Here is a 22,966-nt window from a genome sequence, read left to right as displayed (position 1 = left end):
ATTGTTTATTAGTTATGAATAATTTAATTGTAGTAGTCAAATGAAATATTTCCGTCAACTAAACAAATAAATATTTATGTAAACATAATATTGTGTTAAATAAATATATTTTTAACTTAATTTATTATTTTCAATTAAAGCATTATTTCCTTGATTTGAATAAAGCTGAAGACTTGATACAAGCCTGCACAAAGTAATTCATATGCGTCCGAATCAATTCAAAGAATCGAACTCATTAAATCAAATAAATATTTCTTTGAGCGACTAATCAGATTTCAACGAATCCTAGACGTTTTGAATCAAGGAAATAATTTTCTTGAATGTAAGAAATATTTATTTTTATCAAGAAAATACAGTCAAAGATGCTAAGAAGTGGGATTCAAGGAAATGTATTTACTTGGTCCCAAAAATGATTTTTTTTTTCAGTGCACTGCACGTGACAGCCAGAAAAGGATTGATGAAACTTTTAGGAATGCTTTATGATAAATATTGATGAAAAAATTAGAAAAATGTATTTTTTGATATTTAAAAGATATAAATGGTTATAAATACTTGGTCACCAAATTTATTTGATTGAAATTCGCATCTCATTTTCAGAAATTGAGGGTTTAGTACTTGGCTCGATGCTGCTACATACGATTGGTTTTGCATAATGTATCTCACGAATTGAAAAACAAACAACACACTACAGCGAGCAAGGAACGTTGCATTAGCAATTAATGCTACGAGTATAAAACGAAATTGCTTTCAAACTTGAAATTAAATTAATTGTAAAACGGGAAGTATTTTCGCGCAGAGAATTCGAAATTTTTCAATTTTGAATATTAGTAATTTGAAAGTTGCCTATAAGTTTTTTTTTTCACATGAGTTTTAACTTATTGTTACAAACGTGTTTCAGCAAAAGAAACAATTTTCTAACATTCAGTTTTTTATTTAAAAATCACGAAATGCGAACGTTTTTTCGACGTGGCAACATCGTACTCTCCTACCTCATCGGTGCTTGGTTGCATCATGTTTCTCGCGTAAACAAAAATATTTTTCATTGAAAAGTTCTATCCGTTACACTAAACTCAAGAATAAAAGGAAATTTTTTTATAATAATATTCGTATGATATTCTGCTACAAATCTTTAGTTTTAAACCTAACTGGTAAAGTCTGTTTTGATGCAGCAACTAAAAGTGTAACACTTTCATTCGTGATATTTCGCGTAAAATGCCTTAAAGTTATGTTTAACCATTTTAACCAACTGGTGATCACTGCGTTCTTGGCGATGACTTAGTACTTTAACTTATACAAATGTTTAAAAAGCTTTCCAAATAAGATAATTCCAAATGAATTGGAAATGGTGTTCGAACATTTCGCAATCTGGTGCCAAAAATCAGAACTAGAAAATACTTTTGTGGAGTGAAAAAAATATTGAAACATTTATTATAAAAATGTTTTTCTCAATAAAAAAAGCAAGTATTTTACTGTAGTATGTAAGTTTTAGTGTATTATAAACATAAATTAACTTTATTTAATGTATATAGTGAAAAAGTTGACCCAGATTATGCGAAGAATATGAATCATTGATTTTTGGAAATTAAATTCGAAACCAGTTTATTAAGGTTTATACTGCGTCTAAATTTACAAAAAGTAGTACAGTAATTATTTTTGTTTAGAAAAACTTCTTTGTCAATAAATGTGTTTTTTTTTCCTTTATGAGATGTAAATCCCATCTAAAGCACTTTGTTTTCAATAAAGACTAATTTTTATTACGCAATAATTGTTTTAAACTCTACGAAACAACCGCAATAATACATTTATGCCCAGAGATTAAAATGTGTCTAAAATTTTACCTACTCTTTCTAACTCTGATTCATGGCACCAGATGGCGTAAACCGGTTAACATATTCCCAATAAAAACTCAGAAACTGTAAGGTGAACGGATATCTACAGACAGAATGAAGTTAACTTACTTTATTATACAGCTCAGCCTCAAGAGCCTTTATCCGGCACATCCTTGGAGTCCGCCCTAAAAGAACGTCTTGAGGTTTACCGACGGACAAAAGTTGCAGCCGAGGGCGAAGGGAATACATCAAAAGCTCGAAGATATGGTCGAATTTGCAAGCAATTCGAAGATGCTTTAAAATCGTATGCGAGAGGAAAGCCTGTTCCTCTGTATGAACTTCCTACGCCTCCAGGATTTCCTCCACTAGCAGTTAGTGCGCCCGCACCTCCGGAACCAACCTCACGTTCACCACTAAAACCAGAACCCGAGAAACAATCTTCCCCAAAAGAAGAGCCTAAACGAGCTCCAGTAGTTCCGCCTAGAGCAAATGCAGGTAATAGCGAAACTCTCTTTAATATCTAAATCCATTCAATTTATTTAAATTAATTTTGACATGGTTATTAAGATAAGAAGCAGAAAATGATAACCTCCCGCGCCGACAAGCAAATGATGCAGATACAACAAAGACAACAAGAGTTTAAACAAGCTGCGCTTAAAGCGAAAAAAGATGGGGACTTGGAACTTGCACGAGATTATCTTAGACAAGCAAAAGGAATGGATCCTTTAATTGAAGCGAGTAAATCTGGACTGCCCGTGGATATGAATTCTATTCCTCTGTCGCCTGATGCAAAAATGCAATTAACTGCCACTGGTTTAGACCCCAAATTGGACGAGAGTTTTGATCTTATATCGAAGAAGGAATGTTTGGAAGAAGCAACAGGTAGTGACGATCAGATTTATGAAAACTTGGAGGCACAGCTGCTCAAACAGATTAAGGTGAGTTACATTTGCTTTATAGTTATTTGGATATAACAAATGTTTCTATGGAGTTGTATCGAGGTGGTTCGAATCCCACCTTAAGTTATAGACCCCCCCCCCCATCATGCAGTTGGCTGCAACCTTGTCCGTGTATGGCCGGGTAAAAAACCAGACTTTGCCCAATATGTCAAATTAGGCATACTGCTCTTATCAGCCCACTAGATTTTATCACAAAAATGCTTCAGTGAATGATGATATATGAACGGAAAAATATCCATTTAATTTTATAGAAAAATCGTATAGTAGAGGATACGATGGGTAGTTTAATAAAAGTTAAAATCGTCTTTGTTTTACATTGCGTTGAACTGCAATCGATTTTTCGCCGCAAAAAAAATTAATCTTTTGTATTATTATATTATTAATATTATATTCTGATATTTTTCTACATGTTTAAGTACACAATTATTTATTATTACACAATCACAACACTATTTATAATCGCACGCTATGAAAATCTTTATTAGCCGCGGGTTCGAACACTATAAGTTTCGCATTTCTAATTCCTAACGCTTAAAACCTCTCGGCTAACCTAACTGGAAGTATTAAAGAAAATATCTGAAATACAACCGACAGCTGTGCAGGGCCTCCTGCAAAAATTTGTGACCCATTCTATAAAAAATATTTCTATTAAATCCATTGAAATGCTACAAAATCCCTTAAAACCACTAAAAATCTCTTGAACTCATCAAAAGTATTTTAAAGTCTTTGAAATCTCTTGAAAATTCTTGTACTTTTTTAAATTCTTCTAAAATCTGTTAAAATTCTTTACAATTACTTAAATTCTTTTGAAACTCATTTATAAACTTTAATCTTTTTTAATTTAAAAGAATGTTTAAATCCCGTTAAATTATTTTCAAACTTATTAAATTAGAATTTCAGGTATTTAAATGAGATTAATATCAAATTTAAAATCCTATTTAACGCCCAATAATCAACTTAAGGTGAAGAATTCCTGAAAATAAAACCAAAAATCTAACGACCAAATTCGGACAAACACGACAAAATGTCCTCATTGTAATCTGAAAAAGATAGAAAACTTTTTCCTCCTAAAAAATAAAAGAAAAAAGTCTTCCCTCCTTCTGGCCAGAAATAAAAAAGAGGAAAGAAAAATGTGAAGGCAACCAACTAAATCCCCTTCCTTCTCTTTTTATTTCTTTCGTCTTATTTTTTTCCCATCATTATCAAATCACAATAGAAAAAAAAGTTGTAAAATAATCACCAACTTTTCGGCACTCATACAGCACCATCATCAAGGCAAAGAAAATTATATAAGAAAATAAAATACAAATAAAAATAAAATAAAAATTATTTTATAATATGATACTTATATAATTATTATAATTATAGTTTTATACATATTTTTTAATTTAATTTAATTTTAATTTATTTTATTTTATTTTATTTTATTTTATTTTATTTTATTTTATTTTATTTTATTTTATTTTATTTTATTTTACTTTATTTTTATTTTTATATAATTCTCTTTGCCTTGATAAGAGTGCTGTATGAGTGCCGAAACGTTGGTGATTATTTTACGAGTGTTTTTTATTGTGATTTGATAATGATTGGGGAAAAAAGAAGACGAAAGAAAAAACAAGAGAAGGAAGGGGATTTAGTTGGTTGCCTTTTCATTTTTCTTTCGTTTTTTTATTTCTGGCCAGAAGGAGGGAAGATTTTTTTCTTTTATTTTTTAGGAGGAAAAAGTTTTTTATCTTTTTCAGATTGCAATGGGAACATTTTCTCGTGTTTATCCAAATTTGGTCGTTAGATTCTTGGTTTTATTTTCAGGAATTCTTCACATTAAATTCATTAAAATCCTTTTAAACACTTGAAAATATTTTGTAATTACACAATAATGCATAAACTATTTTGAAATTGCTTAAATTTTTTAAAATCATTTAAAATAATTTGGAATCATTAAAAAATTGTAGAGCGCAAATCAAGAATACCAACAAATATCTAGGAATATTGAGAGAATACCGTGTATGGGAATATTTAGTGAATGTATCAGGGATATTGGAGTGATCGACCCCTCGTCATATAGAAATAAATTGGTTTAAAACTATCAAATTTTGAAGAAACAATTTTTTATTTTAAGTGCATGTTACATCCAACTCTTTGGTATATATTTATAACCATCGGCGATCTTATTAATTGTGGTTACAAGTAAACTGTAACCAACGTCGGTTTTTTGGAACATAACGAACAAATAACAATCATTGCTGACCGAATCCATTTGAAATGAGGCAGGGCTCTAAACTTGACATCAAAGAATCTCTCGAGGGTGAAATATGTTGTTTTTTTAGAGGAAATTATACTTTTTTCATATTTTTAAAATTTGAAGAGAATAGTTAAAAAGATTTTCTTAAAAACCATACCTTTTTTATTTTTCGAAATATTTTTTAAAGTTTCTACTAATAAAAGAAAGGCATCTTAGCAGCATTATGCGGGCTAAACCATTTTTGAGGCCGGGAGAATTTTTCTTTGCTAAAAATGTAGTTTTTGAATTTTTTTGTTAACCATGAAAAATATCGCGTTTTTCATACAACTTTTCCAGACGTGCAAACTTATATCTTAACATTTGTTCGTATTGTTTCAAAGAAAAAGTAGAAAATTCGATAGTAACAAAAAAGAATTTTCCTGGCTGCAAAAGTTATTGAGCAAGCACTAAATTATAAGATATCTTCATTATAAAAGCACATGTTCAAAAAAATATTGACAACAAATTTAAATGTGGGTTTTTTGATGAAATAGATTTTTAATTTTTTCAGAAAAACCGCTGTTATTTTTTTAATTTTAAACCTTTTTTCAATTTTTCGATGGATTTTGAAAGAAGACGATGAACAACATTAGAATCAAAGAAAAAATAATGGATATCTCAGTTAGGCCGAAAGTTATAGAGTTCAAAGGAAAATAATCTAGTTCTTTGAAAAACAATGCACAAAGTTGAAATACGCATAACTTTTTATAAAAATGTCTGTTTAAAAATCAGAAAAATAAGTATCACCTTATTTCCTCTAAATAACAACATATTTCGTTTTTGAGAGATTCTGCGATTTCAAGTCCCCTTCTGATTTGAAATGGATTCGGTCCGCTTAATTACTTTGTACGCTTGAAGGTATTTTATAAAGAAGCAGTCTTGAATCTTTTTAACAACAAGTTTATGAATACAATAATTTTTCAGATACTTACTCGTACTCCTTCAATTCGATTCAATGTTATTATTAATATTCCTTTCTAATAAACTTCGCACTTTAAAACTGTTATACATTAAAAACGCACAGTAGGGTCTTGCAGCTACACTTGATAGAACTGAGGTCTATAGATCTTATAATGAAGTACTTCACAACCACTCGATAGCTCGAATTGAATTTTTATGAGATTTTTCATCATTTTTTCAAGACTTGCTATAAAATTAACATAATTGAGGTATCTAGACCTTATAATTATGTGATCACAAACTCTCAATACCTTAAATGTGATTTCTACGAAAGTTTTCAACGTTTTTTCATGAATTTCTCAATATATTTTATTAACATTTTTAAATAGGAGTTTAATATCAAGTTTCTCCGAACTCTTGTAGAGTTATTCCACATTTGTTTTCCATTAAATCCTGAAAGTTATACAAAATCTCTGACATTTGTTCAAGATTTTCTCTTATCCCCGACTATCAGGGCATATTCTAACGGTCAGTTCTAAAAAAATGGTCAGTTCTAAAACTTGATAATGGTCAGTTAACAGTTTCGACACCATGCGCAGAAAAATCGGATTTTCAAATCTTTTTTTTTTCGTATAATAGGGATTCGGTCAGTTCTAATTGAGGCTTAGAATATGCCCTGCCGACTGAAGAAATAATTCAGGAAAGATTAATGCACTTTTTCCGTGTATTGGGATAGCTCTGTGCAAACTATTAAAAAAAATCTAACTCGTAACAAAAATGTGTTCGACATATCGGCCTGTAATCTTCTTAACCCTGAGAGAAAAATAAGGTTTGCTCACGACAGAGCATAATCTAACGTGCAGCTCTGCACAAGTGTGCAGTTCTGAATGGAAAGTGTGCAGCTCCGAATTTGTGTTGGGGAGGTACTTTTGAAATTATTTTCAATTAATCAAGTTCGAATAAACTAAAAATAACTTCAACAATTAATAAGGAAAAAACAGTTTTAGAGGTATTACCTTATATGAATACAACTTACGCGAAAAGATGCAAGATACGAGTATGAGAGTAGAGAAAGATGTTTTCTTTTCAAAAGTGATTTCTCGAGCGAATGATTTCCTTTTTTTTTTTACTTTTCGTGTAAAGGCTGGGCCGTGCAGTTCTGAAATTTGCTTAGATTATGCTCTGGCTCACGAAATGAGTTCGTGGTCCTTGGATATCGGGGCCGTGCTTGGATTCTCCGACAAAGGAATCGTGCATATATGAGCTAATATATGCAGTTTAGATTGTCCAAAAAACGTGATTTTAAAAATTTTGCAAACGCTACCCCCTAATTTCCTTCCTTTCAGTAAAAAAATACTTCCATGAGTTTTATTTACAAAAAATTGTGTTGAGGTTACGCTTGGTCGTTTTTGATCTGAAAATGAAGTTTCTTCGTTTTCGATGTTTTTAATACAAGTGTAGGGTTGAAAAATTTTTTTACCTCAAGAAAATATTTGCTGTTTACAGAGAAATAAACCCTACATTTGGGCGGTAGGGCAGGGAAAACATGGAAATCAGAGAAAAGTCAGTGAATTTGATTCATTGGGGGCTTTCAAAGAAATCTTGCAAAAGTCAAGGATAAAAAATTTAAGAATTTGAATTGAAAAATGTTTTGTTTTGTTAAAAAAAATTCTATGTTAGAAATGGTACAAGATTAAACTTCCAGCTTTTGAATATTAATAGTCAGGTAGCATGAAAAATTGATCAGCAGAAGGTTAGGGAACTTTTAAAATTAAACAATTTCAACAATTTTTTAGAAAATTAATAATTTTTCGTTGGAAATTGTACTTTTTGGTTAAAAAATCATTTCTTTTGGCATAATTTCATCCTTTTTTGGTTGAAATGTCAATTATCATATTTTTGGCTTAAAATTCATCTTTGCTGGTTGAAAATTCAACTGTTAGATATAAAATACAACTATTTTCTTGAAAATATAATTATTTTGTTCAAAATTTAACTTTGTTGTTCAAAATTAGTTTTTTTTTTGCGCAGAAATATCAACTGCTTTTTGGAAACTTCAATTATTTTGTTGAAAATTCAAGTATTGTGCTAAATGTCACTTTTTCTCGTCGAAAATACAACTTTTTTGTTGAACATTCTTCAGTCTCAACAGAAAATTCGTGCTTTGGGTTGAAAATTCATCTTTTTTTGTTGTCTTTTTTGGTTGAATTTAACTGTTTTTAATTTAAAATTGAAATCTTTTTGTATGAGAATATCTACTTTTACATTATTTGTGGAGAATTCATATTTTTTTGTTCGAAATCGATCTCTGCTTAAAAATTCGTTTTATTTTAATTATACTTTTAACTGAAAATATAACTATTCCAGATGAACATTTATAATTTCAGTTGAAAATTCATCTAGCTGATTGAAAATTTAAGTAATTTTTGAAAACTATTTTTTTTCTGATAAACTATTTTATTTTTTGTTAAGAATGGATCTTTTTTAAATAAAAATTCATCTTTTTGGTATAAAAGAAGTGATTGTTAAAATTGTCCTTTTTTTGGTTAGAAATGCAACTGTTTTGTTGAAAATTAAATTTTTGTTTTGTAAAAAATTCATATCTTCACGTTAAAAATTTAACTGTTTTATAGCAAATTCGTCTTTTAGCTCGAAAGTTCAACAATTTGGATAATCTTTTTTTTCTGTACTAAAAAATCTTTATTTGTTGAAAATTTGCCTTTTTGACTGGGAAATTCCAATTTGAGTTGAAAATTGAACTATTTGGTTAATAATTAACTTCTTTGTTGTTAAAGATTCACCATTTTTATTTGAAAATCCTTTTCTTTGATTGAAAATTAAAGTGCGCTTTGCAGAAAATTCGTCTTTTTGGTAAAAATGAAGATTCTTGGCTTGAAAATTAAGCTGTTTTGTAGGAAATTCGCCTTTTCGGAAGAAAATCAATATTTGCCTGTTCAAAATTCAATTGATATGTACAAAATTTGTCTTTTTGGTACAAAATCTATAATTGCGGTTTGAAAATTCAACGGTTAATTTGTTAAAAATTATATTTTTTGTTGTTTTAGGCAGTTAAAAATTTTTTTTTTTTGAAAATTAATTTTCTTTGGTAGGTGGTTACTTTTTTGGTTGAAAATTAGTCTTTTTGTTTGTGAATTCATATTTTTAGTTTGAAAATTCAACTATTTTTTTTAAAAAAGAAATATTTTGTTAAAAAATTAACTCTTAAGTGTCAAAATGGAATTAATGTTATGTTAAAAATTCAATCGTTTTTGGTTGAAGTTTAATCTTTTTTGTTTGAAAATTTGAAAATATACAATATTAAAATTCTGGTCTTTAAATATTAATGGTTAGATGAAATAAAAAGTGTGCTTTGGAAAAATCAGGGAAAAGTCAAGGAATTAAAAAAAACTAAGTTTAAAAAAAGAACTAAGTAACTGCCCTACAAATTTGCAGTTTCATTTCAACTAATGTTCTGAAATAGCCCTTTAACATTCTTTCTTTTGGAATAATATGCACTGAATTTCTTCCACAAAATATAAGAGGTGTATTCTCTACGGGCATTTACTTAAATATATTCAGACTGACAGGAAAAACTTTTGAAATTGGAAATACACAAAAATATACATCTTTTATAATTTGAAGATTCCTAAAAGTAATTTGAAATACAGTATTATTTATAATTTTCCTGAAAAAGATGTAAGCAAGTTAATTAATCTCGATTTCGGTGAAATTTTACGTTTTTATCAGTGTAGATACGTTTTCCTGATCAATTGCATTGAATTTTTAGTTGGTGAAAATCAGATTTGTTACAAATACGAATAGGAGATTTGCTTTGGTCTATAGGGTAAAATGATGTACATTAGGAATATCTTTGCATCAGGTATGAAAATGATAGAATCGATATAATATAAGCGAAAACAGGTTAAAAAATGGACACTGCAGAAAATGTCATTTATTATCATTGCTTAAATAATAATTAATTAAAAGAATACTAATAATTTATGATAAAAGTATTCTAACTATAATGCACATAAATTTGTTTGAGAATTAATTTTTAATTTTATGGTCGAAACATCTATAACTTTTATTTCAATAATTGTTTTGTTTAAAATTCGTGATTAAAAAAAGAATTGATTTTCCTAATTTAATTCTTTAACCAATTCCAGTTAAACAAATTTTTTTTTAATATTTCATTTCTTATACCTTTTTGATTCTTCATCAATTTTATTGTTTAACCATTTTATGTTTTCTTCGAATTTATTTTTTCGACAATTTTCTTTTTTAATTAATTACTTTTTTTATAAATTGTATCATTTTCTTAAATTCCATTATTTATTTAAAAAATATTTTTGAATCTATTTCTTTTTTCCTGAAATTTAATTTCAAAGACTTTTATTTTATAAACAATTTTATTTTTCAACCCTTTTTATTATTAAACAATTGCTAAAGTTTGTCATGCATTTTATTTATTAAATAAATTTATTTTTTAAAATTTAATTTTTTCAATATTTTAGTTTGTAATATCTTATAGAATAATATAATTTATTATCATTGCTTAAATAATAACACAGCAACACAAAAAAATAAGTGTGCGGATCTGGTAACAAGACACACGTATTCCTATGGATTTTGGAGCGCTGAATTCAAATTCGGTATCAAAAATCACCCATCACGTCATGGTTGAGCCATAACCTCCAAAATTGACGAAAAATCATGCACTGAGGCAAATAAATTTCAAAATAATTCCAGTGATGCAAATTTTCACTTCAAAAACATGTCGACAACTGTAAAGGATCAACCCTTGCCTGATATCAACTTATTTAACATAACTTTACCCAACAGAACCTGACCTCACCTCACCTGAATTAACAGAAATTTATCGAACTACACGTAAACCTCTGAAAGCGTATTTTCCCAGTAGCAAATGTGTGCTACATCAAATGGGTCAACTCGAGCCTAACCTAGAAATAAATCTAACCTAGCTTAATCTAACCTAACCTCACGAAACACAATTAAACTGATTGTGTTGTCCCGTTGTGTTTGCGGTACCGTTTTATTCAGGTTCGGCTTAACCTACATAGAGGTTTAACCTATCCCAACCTAACAAAACCTGACCTAACATAACCTAGCCGAATGAATTTCAACCACACGTGTAGCTATGTAAGCGTACGGTTCTCAGTCTTAAATGTGTGCTATATTTAATAGGTTAACTCGATCTAAACCTACAAATGAATCTAACTTAACAGAACCTAATGTGGGTCTAAATTTTTAACCACCTGTAGTACAATGAAATGAATTTACTTGTGTCACAACGGGAACACTTAAGTTAAGTTGTGTTGCGTTAAGCAAAAATTTCGTTAGGTTCTGTTAAGCTAGATTCATTTGTAGGTTAAGATCGAGTTGACCTATTAAATATAGCACACATTTAAGACTGAGAACCTTACGCTTACATAGCTACACGTGTGGTTGAATTTCATTCGGCTAGGTTATGTTAGGTCAGGTTTTGTTAGGTTAGGATAGGTTAAACCTCTATGTAGGTTAAGCCGAAGCTGAATGAAACGGTACCGCAAACACAACGGGACAACACAATTAGTTTAATTGTGTTACGTGAAGTTAAGTTAGGTTAGATCAGGATTTTTTAGGTTAGTATAGGTTTGACCTCTTTGCAGGTTGAGCCCAAGCTGATTCAAACGGTACCGCAAACACAACGGGACAACACAATCAGTTTAATTGTGTTTCGTGAGGTTAGGTTAGGTTAGGCTAGGTTAGATTTATTTCTAGGTTAGGCTCGAGTTGACCCATTCGATGTAGCACACATTTGCTACTGGGAAAATATGCTTACAGAGCTTTACGTGTAGTTCAACGAATTTCTTTTGATTCAGGTGAGGTGAGGTCAGGTTCTGTTGGGTAAAGTTATGTTAAATAAGTTGATATCAGGCAAGGGTTGATCCTTCACAGTTGTCGACATGTTTTTGAAGTGAAAATTTGCATCACTGGAATTATTTTGAAATTTATTTACCTCAGTGCATGATTTTCCGTCATTTTTGGAGGTTATGGCTCAACCATGACGTGATGGGTGATTTTTGATACCGAATTTGAATTCAGCGCCCCAAAATCCATAGGAATACATGTGTCTTGTTACCAGATCCGCACACTTATTTTTTTGTGTGGTTGTGTAATAAATTAATTAAGAGAATAATAATACTCGATGATAGAAGTATTCTAATTACAATTCCCATAAATCTAAATTTATGCAAAAAAATAATAATGCATTAGTCAACAATAATTCCAACTAGTGACTGTTTATCAAAATTCGAAAAAATATCGTATGTGGCGCCATCCAGTAAAGTTTCGTTTCCAAAAGATTCATCAGAAACGGCAAATTCTGACTCTATAAGAGATCGATCTCTTGAGAAACAGCAAAGGGGTTTTACTCTTAGGATTCAGCTCCCTAGAAGATTCAAATCCTATAGAGAGTCAGTAAGTCTGATCTTTCCAGTCTTTCGATCTTCAACTGCTTTCGGCCCTGAGGGATTGGATGACGCCTCTTTCAAGCTACAGTTCTCCCACAGAATATATCTCCTAAATAGCGCGTTTACAGTAAAACTTTCGGCTCACTCGGGATTCATTCTCAGTCCCTGCCCGCAATCAAGACAGGCCCTAACAAAATTCATATTGACAATGTCAAAAAATCGATGGATCAACACACCAGGAGGCTCTAGCAAGAACTCACAGTAGGCTTATGGCTCTTAAAGCAGAAAGATCTTCAAAACCTCCAAATATCTAGAAAAAATGCATAACTGGAATTTCGAGAAGGAAATAGATAGGCACACCTCACCGAGCCATGGGATCAGGGCCGCAATAGCTTCAGTAAGAAGAGCCAGAGCCATCATAATATTTCTGCCGCTTACGATCAAAAGCAGGTCATCAGCAGACTGGTTGGCCCTCACACCTTCAGGGAAATGATCACTAGCTTAGGCAGATCAAGATTAAAAAATATGGTCGATAGGATTTCTCCTTGTGGGACCCCAACACCACTCTCTCGGGGAGCGCCTCGCACAGAGAAGAATACTATCCTTTTAGTGGTAACAAATTATATGAAATCAGTAATTGTGGGCGCAACTTCCAAATCTTCCAAATTCTTGATCAGGAACCCGGGTGCAACCGAATGAAACGCGCCCTTGATATTGCTCGTAAGGGTCAGGGTAGGCTGAACCATTCTTTAGAACAATTTGCACATCGTAGTCATCAAGGAGATTGGACGAAACCAATTACCTGCAGGCTTAGGGATGAAGATGACAAAACTATAAACCTATGCTTGCAGAAAGATAGAAAGTGCATACATTCTGTTGAACAGAGAAAAAGCAAAGTCTAGAATCATTACAAAAAGGCTCTGCTCTAGCTCTGCCCACGAAAACGGACGGTTTTGGGGTAGTTCTCATCAGCCTTTAGAATGGGGGGAACCACGTCCGAAACAATATTAGGGGACACAAGAGCCTCCTGTAACGCCCTGAGCTCAACTGTGTTGGGAACAGAAAAATCCCAGTGTTCTCGGAACTAAAGCGAGAGGCTAACGACCATACAGTCAACCTCTCTTACCTCCAGTATACCCTCTGAACTGTTTTGCCAGATACTTCTTGAAGGCATCACGCCTTCTAGCTAGTAAATCATCGCAGTACCTATTCCACCAGGGTGGTTGGGTCTTTCCTTTGTCCCTGCGGGAGTTCGAACGATTGACCAAACAATCAACCAAAATGCGAAACACCGCGTTTACGAACTGATCATAGGCGTCCATAGATGTAAAGATTTACACCATCTTTCAGGGCAGCCACAAAATCCAGGGTGAGAGCCTCTGTTCCTTTTCGAAAAAGAGACCAATCAAGATTCTTGACATTAAATCTATTAGAAGAAGAGCAGGATGTCGATGGATTTTCGCCTAGAACACATGCAACAGGTAAATGATCAGAGAAGAAAGAATCATTGGAGACTGACTGAAGAAAAGTAAACAAGAGCAGCAGAGATAAAGGCCATATCCATGTGCGTACCAGACCTACCAGGCAAGAGAAGAAATATCGGACAGGAATCATTCAAGGGATTCAAATCCCGATTCTTAACGCACGAACAGCTTTCTGCTACTCTCATTTTCCCACTCAGAACCACACACAGGGGAGTGGGAATTGCAATCACCAAATAGGAGGATAGAATGACAGCCATCGGCACAGCTAATAAGATTCCACAAAGAGTCATAAAATAGAGCGAGCAGCAGTGAAGAGTAAACTGAAAAACAGCTACGGATCCAATGGTGGTGGAACCCACAACCCCAACTGCATCAATTTCACTAAACCAACCAGCAGACCTACCAACCTTGCTCTTGGAGCGGTCACATCTCTGCGTGATATAACTGCCAAATTCCCAGAAAGTATCATAAGAAAGTCAAGTTTCAGTGTCACCCAGAATATCAAGGTCAAATTCAGACATCATTGCGGAGATTTCTGCTTCTCTTCTACATACACTGCGAGCATTATTGGGGCACTCATTTGCCTGATGAAACTCACCACCGAATTCACACATCGGTCTCGTACCACTGTATTTTTTGGCATTATGCCTAAAGCGCTGGCACCTAAAACATCTTCGTAGTGGAGCGATAACGGGTATAAGAGGAAAAGTGAAACTTAAAAGAAAGATGCTACGAGAGCTGCTAGATGGAAGCTACATCTCTGACGCAGGCCTTTTTCGTGATAAGAGATACAGGGATAAAGAACTTATGGCCCTCAATTTTAAGATCCGCAGAGTCGAGCAAAAGGTTAGCATTCCTTCAATCATCACAGAATATATTTCTGATTTTGACCATTCCTGAAAATCCCCCTACCCCCACTTATGACATCGAGGGAGTCAGCAAGGCAAGGGTTTCATAGTTACCCATACTCCGGTTAGGGTTCAAATTCTCTATCAATACTATAAAGGAAGAAGAATATGTCTCAGAAGCGAATGGTGAAAGTTTCAGGGCCACTAATCCAGAGACGAAACTTCGTAGTGATATTGTCCAGCTGATCAGACACTGGCGGCACCATATGCTTATTTACATTTCGCTGAGAAGGCACAAGGGATGACAATAAATCCCTGGGTGGGTAGTCAGATCAACCTCCTCCGTCGTAGAAGAAGGAAGAGGTGGTTATTTCACCATGGAAGAGTTGGAAGAGGAGAACCTTTGTTTTTGATTTTCTTAAAACCCTTAGGGCCCATAGCCTCTTAAGGCAGGTTAGGAGAACGACGGTACCTTTTTTTATTATTAACTCTTTTTGCAGGGGAACGCGTAGACGGGGATGGGATCCTATTTGAACCACTGGTCCCATAGTTTTATGTGTGTTAACCCTGCTCAGGGTATCAACTTGAGTCACACCATCTTTTCCCGTATCAGCCCTGACTTCAGGTCCTTTAGAGATACCCTTAGAGACAGATTGGGAATCACCCTGGGGAATTCTATACTTCCATGGGCTCGTAAAATTTCTGAAAAATGACATAGCACTAAGCTGACACACTTACCTAGAAAAGTTTTCAATGAGGGGGGTAAATTCTCGAACAACTAGTATCGATTCACAGGGCTCGTCACCAAACATGTTAATCTAAAATAAAGTTAAATATACCTACAGAAATGAGAAATCAGTATTATTAGGTGTAACACAAATTTCATCAAGATTATAAATCGATATATAATAAATAATAAAAGGAAGCAGGGTGCGCAGGCAAGTTAGTAAGGCTGCAACATTAAGCAGGGATAAACCAAAAAGGATCGAATGTCAGAATAACAAAACTACAATTATAACTAGAGAACCAAAAAACGTGGCGTCATAGAAAAAGGCGTGAAAGTACTTAGACACCAGTAATACGCACTCATATCACAGAGATCACACCTCAAAACGTAAGCACACCCAGCAAGGGAAGCCTTTAATAAGTTCAGAGGGATTAACAGGGCGTAGAAAATGAGAGATGTCCACTCAGCAACTTGTGCGAACTGGCAGCAATTTCCACGCAGTTGCAATATTTTGGATAACTTTCGGATTAATAGAAAAAACAATTAGTTGAAAAGCATTAGAAAAGCTAGGTTTCTATTGTTTTTCCCGGGTTCGCATTTTTCTGCGTTGTTTTTCAAGCTGCGTGCAAGTTGTATATGTTAAAATGTTTCGAATCGCAAGCCGGAAATAGATATGCTTGCAAAATTTTAAATATTTTATTCAAAAAATGTCTTAAGTCTTAGTAATCGAGACGCCTCGCTCACTTTTGGCACATTCATACACTTAACTACACACACACACACACGCGTGCGCGTGTCTCACTGGCCTATTCTGCGATTACATTGAGCCGTTGTGAGAAAAAGCGCGGATTTCCCATAAGATGCCATAAGCAGTTAACAGGCTTAGACCGCGATCCAATGAAACTATAGGATCAAAAAGTTCCTACTGATTTCATAGATAAAGAACCCTTTAAGTTAAAAAAGCATCCTTTTAAGTTTTGAACGCACTTTTTAGTGCAAACTATTTTAAAAGTTGAAAATTGTAATATTTAATTTCATTTCAGTGGTGCTTATCTACAAGAGATCACTGTAAGGCTTTAGGTGACGTTCCTGGTTACAATAGGTGGGAAAGACTTGCGTTGAGTTACACTCGAGATTTGGACATGTTACGTGTTCGAAAACGAAACGGATCGCCTCCTCCACAACATCACTACGAGATTAAAACTTATGCCATTGTCCAGTGCGTTTTAAGATATTATTTCTTTATTGATATTTCGAATCGGAATGTACACTATATATTTTAATATTCATATTACAAATTACAGAAGCTGTACAGATTTAAACGATGGAGATCTGGAATTGTCAATAATTCGAGGCATAAATTATCCCAAGGAAGCAGACACATATGTGGTATTTGAATTTCCCTATCCCACTGACAGCCCAATGACTGATTCGACTTCGACAGTTCGAGACACTAGCAATCCAGAATACGAGGCTGTTTTTCCATTAAATGGAATTATTGAGCGAAGCTCGCGACAGTGCCAAAGAGCCTTCAAGAGGCATGCATTAAAATGCCAAGTCTGGTCCAAAGGGTAATTAAATTCATTAACTCAATTATTTACATTTTATACATATTTAGTTTCTTAATCAATTAGTATTAATAATTCTCAATATCCCTACTTTTAATGAACTTTTCGGTTTGATTAACGATTATTTTCGGTGTGAAATGGAAAACCCCGCTTATTTACCAGTTTATCATAGTACATAGACTAGGTTGTTGCTTGCAGATGCTCGCTGAACCCCATCCTGTGTTGCACTCACCCAAGGTATGAACATTTCGTAAACGCATATGTATGATTTCCGAAATAGGAATGAACTTATTCGTCGGTGAATGGATCCACTCTTACTAAACATCACAGCGAGTTAGTTTTTCCTTTACAGCACATTTAGTCCCTTATAGTTCCTGATTAGATAATCGCTTCTAGACCTGTAAATTTGGAAATTAAGTTTTGAAACGGAGAATAATATGGGAAAGTTTTCAGCAATGGAGTAAAAGTTGAGATTCAAAGAGCATCTGTTTTTATTTCATATCGCGGAGACGTTTTAGTCCAAAATTCAGAATTTTTAATAAACTACTTTCCTACTTAAACTATCAATTCCAGACACAATCGAATGCTCATATGTCACAATTCGTAATTTTTAAAGATATCGCTTACAACAAAGTATGTGCAATTAAATGAAAAATTGAAGCTATGGATCAAATAAGCAGACATCACATTTTTTGGCTCAAGGGCAATCTTATACCATCTTGTCATTTTTTTAAAAATTCGTTTCTGACTTCTCCAAAATTCAATTAATGTAGGTGACAGGTTTGGTGATCATTTGCTGTTGAAACTAAAATTTCAGTGTCCTCTTATTCCATTCAGAGCCTTATTCATTTTAGTTTGTCTGAAATTCTGATTTTAGTTCCGATTAGTTCTAATGAAAGATTATGTCTCTAAATCACGAATCAAACAATTTTATTTTGAGCCATTATTTTTCAAACATTTCTTTGTTATATTGCACGGAGTTTTTTGTAAAATAAAAAATTTAAAGAAGCTGAGTTACATTTAATGCTTGATCTAAGGCATAATAACAACAATTTTTATAAAAATCTCCCTGGCGGAACGAATGAACGGAAAGGATTCGCTGCAGTGTACCCTTATAGTATCCTTTCCGTATCATGAAACAAAAACTAAAAAAAAAAAAATAATTAATTAGAAAAAAACAGTAACATGAACCTTTAATTGATTGCATTGCGGATTCTACGTTAAATTTTCCGTGAAAAGGTCACGAAATAATTACTATAGTTTTTTTGCAGTATTAAATAATAAGAAAAATACAATACCTGTCATTAAAATAGACTGAAGGCGATTTCAAGCGCATCTTCTTTCGGTAGCATGATACTACTTAAGTGATTATGGGTGCGCTTGAAGTAACCGTCAGTAGAACTTATGATATTTAAAAAAATTTGTAACGCTACAAAAAAAACTATTGCAATTACTCCGTGACATTCTAATGGCAAATTGAATGTACAGTCCAAATTGCGTTCAGTCGGTCCGGCAGGAAGAATAAACTAATGTTTAGGAGAAAGGAGAATAAATTGGCCCGCTTAAACTTAAAGAAAATTTAAGAGACAATTATTAAATCCAAATATGGGGGAAAAATGCGGTTTAGGTGGCTTGTTACCTTGACAAATTAAATTAAAGAACATTTCGTAACAGATATATAAATTAGTTATTTATTCGATTTTGTGAACTTTTAAATTCTCAATCCCCTTTCTTTTTTGAAATAATAAAAAAATGGATAGTTTTAATTTCAAAATTTTATAATAGGGCTGTTTCGCAATTTTAACTTGAATAATGATTGAATAGTTAATTTTAAACTAAACTCCGATCCCATAAAGCTTTTTTTCCTCGTTGAGTTCTTTCTGAAGAGGAAGCGAACAAAATGGTTAAAAATTAGAAACGTGAAAACACAAGTTGGAATAACGTCACGGGTAAATGAACAGGAGTTTTAAAATATTGAAGCCAATTTACGCTAAATTCTTCTAGGAATAGTACTTTCATACTTATAGTAGCTTTCGAAAAATCTTCCATCTGCTTTTTGAGCAATATTTTCTAGTTTCCACGACTTTCTTTAACGAAACGGAACAAATCTGCACATCAATCCTACCATCCAATCAATAACGTTTAAAAATCTCAAATTTCAACATACAATTACTCATTGATAACAAAATGTTAAAAATATTTTATTAACGGTTATAGCATTAAAATGAGATAAACAAAAGGATGATGATTTCAAATTTAAAGGCTGACAATTTTTCAAGTTTGATGCTTTTGTAATCGAGCTCTTTTACACTTTGCTACGTAAATTAGATTGATGTCGAATTTTAATTTTTATAATCCTAAAAATAATTTATATACATAAAACTGAATTGAATAAAAATCTAAAATCTTCATTTGTTTCACTTAATTCTAAGACTAGCAGAATTCTGCGATTTCTAAAATTAGAAATGAAAACATATGAAACTAATTTTTAAATTTTACTTTACTTAAACTTCAGCATGAAATTTATATTTTTTTGTAGTTTGCGCACATTCAGGCAGGAATTTTGTACTTCTAATACTTTATTATGAACACAAATGGTATAAAAGTAGTGTGGACAGTAGACTTTTTTGCTAATATTTATCAATAGAAATTATTACTTAAAAATATTTCTTGTAGAAAACAGAAGCTTCTTTATGACGTACATACGCTTGAAAATTATTTTTATAGCTTTAGTTTCACACGAATGAATGCTTATATTTCTGTTCCAGGGGATTTTTCAAACGAGACAGCCTATTGGGGACCGTTACCGTAAAACTACAGCCTCTTGAAACACATTGCATTTTACACGATTCTTTCTCGGTGAGTAGATTAATTTCAGATTAATATGGGAAAGTTAAATACAAAAATGATATGAATATTTCTTTCAGTTGATGGATGGGAGAAAGTCGACAGGCGGAAAATTAGAAATAAAAATGCGTCTTCGAAATCCTATACTCACAAAACAAATCGATCAAATCACGGACAAGTGGTTAACAATTGACCACTGATCGTCTTTTGCTCCTTAAACTGCCTTGAAACCCAGACTTTCAATTCGTCTTAGTACACGAATAAGTATGAAGAAAGTAAAAAAATTCTATGAATAGGGGAAAAAAGTTTTTAAAAAAATGTCTCAACTCTTCATAAAAGTTTTCGTTTCTTATTATTTAAGCACCTACTTCTGCGATTACAAAGCTTTAGTATTTTATCAAGGATAACTGTGTCAATGTAAATACACTGAATGCAACATTGTATATAAATATGGGAGTCCACGTGCCTAAAATATCAGATTTTATGTTTTACAGCTTAGAATAGTTATTTTGCTTAATAAATGAACAAAAAAAGAACATGGCCTTTATTATTTTAAAAAGCTTAAACCTTTTTTGAAACTGTTATTTAATTTATAATTTCTGCAAATGGCTTTTTTCAGTCTTACGGTCCCATATACCAACAACAACTATTTAAAGTGTTAAACATTGTTTATGTAATCACAGTTTTCAGCATTTATTAAATAATCTAACATTAAATAATATTATTCGACAAAGTAAAGTTGAGTAAAAGTCATGAACTGGATTGTCACAAAATTCCCATGGACTCCTCTTTGAGATCTTTACTCGAATTTTACTTTTAGAGTCTTGTATTCATATGTTATTTAAAAGCCGGTAGTTATGTAAAAAGACGACTTATTCTCCAAATTTAAATTCAAACACTTTTCGATACATGCTGCATTAGGTGTTGTGTAAAAGTCGCTTAAATTCATTTAATTTTTAATGATCTTTTGTATACATTCATATTTCTGATGACAATAATATTAAAAAATTTTTTTTTTTAAATGACGCTACAAAATAATATCAAATTTCAATAGCTAGTTGAGCTGAGCTGAGCTGCCCTTTCCAACCAATGTGGGTATCCAGGAAAATGACGCGGAGAATAGAGTTCAAATTGTTAGAGTTGATCCTCCCATTATCAAGCCACCAACGGTCACATTGTTATTCGACACCTATACATATATAATTGACTTCTAAATTTGACAAAAAACTACACCGCACCCCCGTGGATTTACATACTATTGGAAATCCCTAACAGTATGGGTATGTTATAAAATGGTGCGGGTGGATAGAATTACATTTTGAAGAAATAAATGCTGAAAATAAGGAATAAAATTGAATAATTAAAAAAACAACAAGCTTTTATTATATGGTCAGGCAGATCTCACTAATCAAACAGCTGGCTAGCAAGAACATCTGGGACAAACGGAAAGCAGTGGAAGATCAGCTGTGCCTGCTACGGATGCTTTGGCTAGCGTTAGCTTTTTGCAGCCAACCACCTCGACAGAAATACATTGGGAGAGCATAAGGTGGGATACCAGAATGAAAGAGGAATTGGTGCGTCTCTATTACGAAAGTGCAAAGTTTGAAACGAAAATCGAAAGAGGATACAATCTTAGGAAGAAATTTGCTGCAAAGTATCCTTATATAAGGAAAGTCGCACTTAAAGATCTTATCTCTGATGTGAATGACATCAGAACTAATCTACACATTTCAGAAGATCAAGCAATAGAGATCAAACAACAGGTTGATTTGGAGTGGCAAAACGACAGCAATGAAGATCAGTTAGCTGAAGCCGCGTCACATGATCAAGTAGCGGCAATTGATGTTCATCCTCAACTTGTTGATAATCCAGCATCACCACATCCCTCCGATTTAGATGGCCTTGTACGCCCAGAGGCAGAAGCAGAGGTTTAGCAACTAAGAAGGCGATTAAAATTGACATAAAATATGAACAGAGATGCTATGCGCCTTTATTTTTTTGCCATTTTTTGGCTAGGGATAATGAACATAAAGTACCGGATCCACTAGAACGACATCCAGATATTAATGACAATTATGTGAACAGCGTAATCTCAGAAAAACTGCAGCACCTTGAAAGAAATTTTGGTCATGCTTTACTAGAGTTCAGACATTTAGAACCAACCCAAAGGCATTCTCTGCTCAAGATGATCATCACAAATGATCTGTGTACACTAACAGAATACCTGAGCAGCAAGGATTTACCTATGCATTTGAACGCAACACAAACTGCGTTCTGGGTGTAAACTCTTGTATACTGTGCAGCTATGGCAAACGTTAGAACGTAGCTCCGCGCAGCTAGGCCTACAAATGCAGTTTTTTCCCCAAGAAGGGATCCAGATCCACCATGGAAGATCAGGTTGGACTTGGATGCCATTTAAAATTTTTGAATTTTAACTTCATTTTCGGGTTCAGAGAACGCACAAACTCGTAAGTAGCAAGATTTATCCAAATTGAGCCGTTTTTTGTATTTTAGTCCGCCATATTGGATCCGCCATTTTGAATTTCAGAATTTTGACTTAATATTCGGACACGGCGTTCCCAAAAACCTAAGGATACAAATTTTCAGGATAACAAATTTTTCTGCCATTTTGGGCACTTTTTGTCGAATTCTCTCTGCCAGCAAAGGGGTTCAGAAAAGTCTTATGACTGCCTTCAATACAAGACTCAGATTGATTCTGAAGAGTTGTCTCAACTCAGCAAACAAAATCAGGCAATCAACACGTATGTCATCCCTGTCACGTACTCCTTCGGGCTCATAACACAGACCTTGAATGGTGTAACAGAATCGTCCAGGTAGAAATGACAGCACCGAATGAACTACCATAATTCGGCGATTGAAAGGGTAGTTTTGCCACGATGCAGAGAGAGTGCGGGTGCTGTAGATATCAAAAATTGTGTATGTCACAAGTCATATACGAGGGTAGTTCAATAAGTCCTTAGAATGACCAACAGATGGCGCGCGAATCGCTCCAAATCATCTGTTTTCAGTCAGCACCACTCCCGACTAGA

The 22,966-nt window shown here is 33.1% G+C and overlaps 1 protein-coding gene across 2 annotated transcripts in view; it reads left to right on the top strand.

The window, feature by feature from the left end:
- Positions 1 to 20,452, top strand: part of LOC117169626 (coiled-coil and C2 domain-containing protein 1-like) — a 31,793-nt gene extending 11,341 nt beyond the window's left edge. Inside the window, exons 6-12 of one of the 2 annotated variants that reach the window (XM_033356094.1) lie at positions 1,971 to 2,324; positions 2,397 to 2,767; positions 16,545 to 16,720; positions 16,806 to 17,072; positions 17,268 to 17,306; positions 19,838 to 19,928; positions 19,997 to 20,452. In XM_033356094.1, coding sequence (XP_033211985.1) covers positions 1,971 to 2,324; positions 2,397 to 2,767; positions 16,545 to 16,720; positions 16,806 to 17,072; positions 17,268 to 17,306; positions 19,838 to 19,928; positions 19,997 to 20,116 — 1,418 coding nt within the window. In that variant the 3' untranslated portion in view covers positions 20,117 to 20,452. The remainder of the gene's footprint in view (positions 1 to 1,970; positions 2,325 to 2,396; positions 2,768 to 16,544; positions 16,721 to 16,805; positions 17,073 to 17,267; positions 17,307 to 19,837; positions 19,929 to 19,996) is intronic. The other variant, XM_033356102.1, reaches the window with a different exon arrangement.
- The last annotated feature ends 2,514 nt before the right edge of the window (positions 20,453 to 22,966 follow it).

Source organism: Belonocnema kinseyi, chromosome 1 (assembly GCF_010883055.1).
Source record: "Belonocnema kinseyi isolate 2016_QV_RU_SX_M_011 chromosome 1, B_treatae_v1, whole genome shotgun sequence".
In the NCBI taxonomy this organism is placed as follows: Eukaryota; Metazoa; Arthropoda; class Insecta; order Hymenoptera; family Cynipidae; genus Belonocnema; species Belonocnema kinseyi.
Note: the sequence above shows the minus strand (reverse complement) of the source record. Positions and strands in the feature narration are given on the sequence as shown.